The 6,601-nt window shown below is 43.4% G+C and overlaps 2 protein-coding genes across 3 annotated transcripts in view; both read right to left on the bottom strand.

The window, feature by feature from the left end:
* srebf2 (sterol regulatory element binding transcription factor 2) overlaps positions 1-1,485 on the bottom strand; it is an 11,007-nt gene extending 9,522 nt beyond the window's left edge. For both annotated transcript variants that reach the window (XM_043231970.1, XM_043231979.1), the window contains exon 1: positions 1,277-1,485. In XM_043231970.1, coding sequence (XP_043087905.1) covers positions 1,277-1,358 — 82 coding nt within the window. In that variant the 5' untranslated portion in view covers positions 1,359-1,485. The remainder of the gene's footprint in view (positions 1-1,276) is intronic.
* Positions 1,486-3,961: 2,476 nt separating this feature from the next.
* LOC122341282 (GTPase IMAP family member 4-like) lies at positions 3,962-6,113 on the bottom strand. Its single transcript, XM_043234655.1, has 2 exons — positions 6,006-6,113; positions 3,962-4,841 (listed from the first exon to the last, which is right to left on the bottom strand). The coding sequence occupies exon 2, from the start codon at positions 4,616-4,618 to the stop codon at positions 3,962-3,964; it is 657 nt and encodes a 218-aa protein (XP_043090590.1). The 5' UTR covers positions 4,619-4,841; positions 6,006-6,113.
* Positions 6,114-6,601: the final 488 nt, after the last annotated feature.

Genomic DNA, 6,601 nt, shown 5'->3' with positions numbered 1-6,601 from the left:
ACTTCACCTCCAGACCTCAGGAAAACACATCTTAAACATGATTCAGGCGTATTCAGTTTCACATCTGATCTCAATTCACACATCTTTTGTTTCAATGGCACACTTGCAGAAGCGTGATTATAGTGATATATTAAACATGCATCCTCCATCCAAACTAGAGATTATTACAGATTAATAACTGTGTGAAGTATACTGATGAGAACAACGCTTGCACCAGTAACAGTGATATTATAAATGATATTAGCACTAAAACACGAGTAACCATAGCAACAGCAATAACAGCACGACTACTAAACACTCAATAACAGCCAGTTAGGACTTTTCATAAACATGCCTTTAATAAATGACTGGTGAGCATCTCAAGACAAGACAAAGGCGCTGAGATGTTTAACGATCAATCAAGTTTCTTTCACTGAAAACGAGTCTAGACTGGGGCCAGCACTACTAGTTACACCAACAACACTAATAAAACCACTAACTAGAACAATAACACCAACACAAACAACACGACTGAAACACTAATAAGGGAGCTTGGAAAAACTGCACTGGCTTCCTGTTTTAGTATTGATTATAAAAATAACACGCTCACTTATAAGGTCCTGAATAATTAGACTTTTAAATAGTCTCTTTAAAAAATGACTATTTTAGGTTAGCTTTCATATTTCCTCATGTGACTACTGATATGAATCTGATAGTTTTTATTGCTGTATCTTTTTGCTTTATTATTTTTGTATATGTACATAAATCTCTTTGACGCAACTTTTAAAGGCGCCACATAAAATGAAGTATTATTATTATTATTATAACAAAAACACTAACAATAAAACCAATAGCAACACAAATAACACTACTAAAAACAACAGCATCATTAGTAATATCAATAAAAGCCACAATAACACACACGAACAACAAAAAACACCGCTGCATCACTCCACCCGGCGTTAGTTATCACGACACATCCCTACATTCATTACAGCAGTGATGTTCAAACGGACACACTTATGATTTATGATTATTAATACGATTAATGAAGTCATCACAAACACACGCTAGGAGTGTGTGATATAACACACACACACACACACACACACACACACAGAGCGAGCTGAAGCTGATTACTGAAGTCATTATGAGTATATAGAGTATTATTATGAGTTCTAAGGACAGCACACAATAACTCAGTGCTCTTATCATAAACACTCAGGCTGTATATCGTGCTGTTCATGTGTTTACGAGCATCCTCCTCCTCCTCATCCTCCTCTTCTTCGCCGCTCACCATCGATGTCTCCCAGCGTGAACTCGTCGCCCAGCTCGGACAGGCTCGGGTCCATGCTCTCCATGAACTCGGCGGCGTCCATCGCGTGTCTCCGTCGCGCTGCTCGGAATCACGGGCTCGGTTGGCTCGCTTCGCTCGCTTCCCGTGTCGCTCGAGCGCTCACCGACCGAACGCCGCCATCTTGCGCTCCGGCATTGACGTCATTCGCAAACAGCGCTCGGCCGGGACGCGCGCCTCTGATTGGGCCGCGCTTCTCGACGGCCGTCGTAAGATCGGGCGCTGTCGACCAATCAGAGCGCTCGCTCGAGCGTGGCCTGATAGTACGTCGATGAGCAGAGGCGCTTCGCTCGTTTGCATGTGACCCGCCCCTCGGACTAAACCCCGCCCAGAGCGCTCCGAGTGAATGGAGACGGCTAATGAATATTTAATGAGCGGCTGGAGAGCGGCCTGATGTAAACATTAGTGAAGAGCGTCTTTGTTGAAGTTACATCATCTTCATCTTCATCTTCACACGCTGAGGTCACACGTGTGGCTTCAGCCTTCATGTATATTCCTACCAAGTTTGTATTGCTATGCTATCAAGCTGACATTTAGTTTTGTCATCAGTTGTGAAATTAGGAAAGGTTATCAAACAACTAGTTCCTGTTTTAAGCGTGCTGTTCCCTGCATTCCTATATTTTCTTGATCATATGATTAATCATAAAACATAATGTCAAATTGATAACATATAATGCAAACAAAAAAGCTCTTAACAGGACATTTGAAAGGTCATTTTATTATTATATTAGTAATAGATTACCTATTTTATAAGAATGTATACTACAACTTAGAGCTGTTTTCTATATTATAACCCACAGCAATATTAAATGAAGCCTTTTTAAAATAAATTATAATATTACAATGTGCTTCCCTTGAAAATACATCAAAATTTTTCTAAGACAAAGTGTGTAAAAAACAGAAAAGCAGATGATTCTTGAGCGTTGCTTGAGTTTCTCAGAGTAAAATAAACTATTTATGTTGCATTTATTACTTATTATAATTATCTACTGTATTAAAATACATTTAAATGTGTACTTTAAGTTGTGAAATATAACTAACATTCTGTAATGAAAAAAAGTGTTTCCTTTGCAGTTAAACACTCTTATGTCTTGGACTGATGAAGGTCTAGATGCTTCACGCTGAAGAGCTGCGTCACGAATCAAAACAAGTCTGAGATAATTCATGTTTATTTCTGTTCAACAGCTTCAGAAAACAAACACACAGTGTTCAGAGAATCTCACGTGTTCTGAGTGTTTGAACAGATCTGATCTCACCAGACCAGCACACACACACACACACACACACACACACACACACACACACACACACACACACACACACACACACACACACACACACACACACACACACACACACACACACACACACACACACACCTCACACACACACACACACTCACACACACACACACACACACACACTCACACACACACACACTCACACACACACACACACACACACACACACACTCACACACACACACACAGACACACACACACACAGACACACACACACACACACACACACACACACACACACACACACACACACACACTCACACACACACACACACACACACACACACACACACACACACACACACACACACACACACACACACACACACACACTCACACACACACACACACACACACACACACACACACACACACACACACACACACACACACACACACACTCACACACACACACACACACACACTCACACACACACACACACACACACACACACACACACTCACACACACACACACTCACACACACACACACACACACACACACACACTCACACACACACACACACACACACACACACACACACACACACACACACACACACACACACACACACACTCACACACACTCACACACACACACACACACACACACACACACACTCTGCTTAAACAGGTTAGTTTTAAGAGCACTATAAATTTGTTCAACCATAAATAAGTTTCGTAACTGGATGCAGTTGTGCAGGTTTCTATTAACAAGTTAAAACTAGTAAAAAACTGATCAGATCATGTTTATGTTTAATAATAAATCTGAACTAAATGAGACGTCTGCAGTGAAGAATAGAGCTCTGTATAATTTCCCACAATGCAGCTCAGTCGTGACGCCGCTCACTTGTTCCAGTGGATCTCGTAGGAGTTGCGTTCGGTGTAGTTGTTCTCGAAGCGGACCGAACTTTCTCCTTCACCACTCGGATCACCAGTCCTCCGGCCAGCGCGATTCCGCCGCCGCTCTTCCGATCTCGCCGACGGCGCTCAGGATGCGTGCGGTTGTTCCGATGCCTGCGGCCACAGGCTGCACTGCTGCACTTCCAGCCGCAACCAGCGCATTTGATGCGGCCGTCTCACCGGCACTCACAGCTCCTCCCTGTAGCACCGCGCCCCAACACAGACCCCGCCCCAACGGCTCCACCCACGCCCGCAGCCACGCCCACCGCTGCAACACCGACCACGCCCACCTGCTGCATTGCTTCCAGCGCAGCCTCTCTGGTTCGGCGGCCTCAGCGCCGCTTAGCGCTCCACCGATCCCCTAAAACGCCGCCCGTCGCGCGCTCCCAGAGCCATCGCGCTCTTTCGGTTGCGCGGCTACGATTCACGCTTCCGCCGCCCGATCCACGGCCATCATGCCGAGGCTCCGCGCGGCCGCCAGGGGAGCTGCGGCCCCAAAAACGGCCCCCACCGCCATCCCGGTGGCTCCCGCCGCGACTAGCGCTTTGACGCGCTCCAGAACCTTCCCAGAGAGCGCGACTTCTGATCGGACGCGACCGAGTGCGGATCGTAGGGCCTGGCGTCTGCTGCGACCGAGGCGCCGCTGTTCATCACGTATTACGTCATCGGCGCGCAGGAACACGCTGTTGGTGTAACAAGCTCCGCCCATGCCGTCCACCATCGTTAGCAGCGTGTTGACTTGCGTGCGGTTCTCTGGCGCTCGGTTGTTGAAGACGCAGTATCGCCCGCCGCAGTCACGCAGAAGCACCTTCAGTCGCTCCGGAGCTGACTCGAAGAAACCCTGGACGCCGCCGTCCTCCAGCTCGTCTCCGCGCGTGAACAGCACCACCGTGTGGCGGAGCGCCGCCTCGCCGAACACCCGCAGCATTTGTGCGACGACCCGATCTTCGTCTGCCGTGAAGCGGCCGAGCGGGACGACGAGCAGGAAGGCGTGCGGACCCGGAGCCGTCAGCGCTACGCATTTAGCGATCTCTGCGTGAACGTGAGTCGCGTCGAAGCGAGTGTCGCCGAATCCCGGCATGTCCACGACGAGAACGCTCTTCAGCGCCGACTCTTCGTCTGCTCGGCCGCATTCGCACACGTGAGTCACCGAACTTGCCCTCAGCGCAGACAGGAAGTGACGTCGTCCGAGGATGGTGTTTCCTGTGGCGCTCTTGCCCGAGCCCGTGCGGCCAATCAGAACGAGTCTCAGCTCTGCTCTGTCGCTCCCTCCTCCTCCTCCTCTTCCTCTCCACTCCACGGATCTAGAATCACAAACATCCAGTCATTTAGTGACGCAATCAACATAAACAAAAGAACAATGTTATACAAGAGCTACAACGATTCTCAGCTAGCTTACAGTACTTAACCTAGCAAGGGCTTTTTAATTATATGATAAGTAAAAGAGTTATATTCATCTTTATCTTTATTTTAACGTCAAAAATACAGTAAACTTGTCTGGGGTCTAAAATTCAGTTTTAAAGTTACATACATATATATATTTTTTAATGTTGCACTTTAAAGGGACTATTAAAATACAAAAGTACAACACACACGAACTATAAATAAAAATTAATAAAAATAAAAACACACAAAAATTAAAATTTAATTATATATATTTTTACTATTGTCAACAAAAAGTACAAAATCTTCATTTCATATTTAGCAAAAATTTAAAAACACTGTTATTGTGGTGTATATTTATGTTATTTGAAATGTTTTACAACATTACTATAATTATATTATTATATAACATTGTATTGTATGTATAAACTAAAAATTAGTATTAATTGTACTAATAAGTCATATCTTAATATATAAATGGTTGCATTGTCAGTGGGGCTACTGTAATAGTATAACAAAAAAATTATATATTTTTAAAACAATGTTATTTTTCTCAACTTGACTGACAAGCTGCACTTCTATAATCTTATCATAAAATTGATAATAAACATAATTTGATAAAACTCATAACGAACAGAATCAGACTGAAAAACATGTCAAAACATACAATATATCTTTAAATAATAATATTATAAAAAATAATATCACAAACCAGCCTCTCAACAGAACATGGGGCTTGAAACGAGATTTTTTGTACATTTATATATAAATAGTACATGATTATTTATTTTCACACGGAAATAATAGAATTTAAATGTGAAACGAGTGTATGATGTAAAGACAAGCATAAAGTACAACCCTTAAAAACACCTTATATATAATAATATGTTATTCGCGAACTTTCGTGTGTATTGTATATTGTTTTCTGTCTAACAGCCGATGAAATCTTCTTTAGATGTCTTTCCATCGCTTTATGGCTCACAGCTCCGTCCAGGAGCATTTAGTGGAGGAATATTTTCTTTCATGTAATATTTCATAACCCGGAGCTCACGTGATCAGGACGAGGTCTCGTGAGATGAACACACCTGAAGAAGATCTTCCAGACATGAGTCTGCTGTCTGATCCAGACCACTCTCCTCGACTTAAGCTGCTTTTGTTGACGTTCATCAGACCCGTCTCGCGCTGAGCGGAAGCGGAAGATCAAACGTCAGATCCTGCTTCCGGTCGACGGTCGGAATTACGTGATCAGAAAAAAGAGTTCACCTCATCGTTATCTTTATTTAAACCTGTCCGGCGTCTAAGAAAGCGGAAGAAAGAGATTTAAAACTCATTTAAAAGTTACAAAAACATGGTGTAAATCATCTTCTATATGTGCACTTAGTGTAATTTTACCTTCCATCGCTAAAACATGCTATTTTCACAGCCTCTATCAAGATTTACACTTAATACAAAAAGCTGCCGGTAAAAAAATAAATATCCATTAAGAAATCCAATCGTTGATGTTATTGATCTCTGTTTTATTGAAGTGCTTCTGCTTTTGAATCACTTGTGGATTCAGTGATTCATGATTCAGTGAGTCGATCTGTTTCTGACGTTCATTCATGTTCCTTTGCTTCTATAATAAGAGGAAGAGATGATCGGTTCACTTCATCTCCTGTCAAAGAGCAGCACACATTTACTG

This window comes from Puntigrus tetrazona, chromosome 3 (genome assembly GCF_018831695.1).
Source record: "Puntigrus tetrazona isolate hp1 chromosome 3, ASM1883169v1, whole genome shotgun sequence".
In the NCBI taxonomy this organism is placed as follows: domain Eukaryota; kingdom Metazoa; phylum Chordata; class Actinopteri; order Cypriniformes; family Cyprinidae; genus Puntigrus; species Puntigrus tetrazona.
Note: the sequence above shows the minus strand (reverse complement) of the source record. Positions and strands in the feature narration are given on the sequence as shown.

What these genes read in the sequence shown, in the direction of transcription:
- LOC122341282 (XM_043234655.1), bottom strand. Translation starts at nt 4,618, where the DNA reads ATGCCGGGATTCGGCGACACTCGCTTCGACGCGACTCACGTTCACGCA.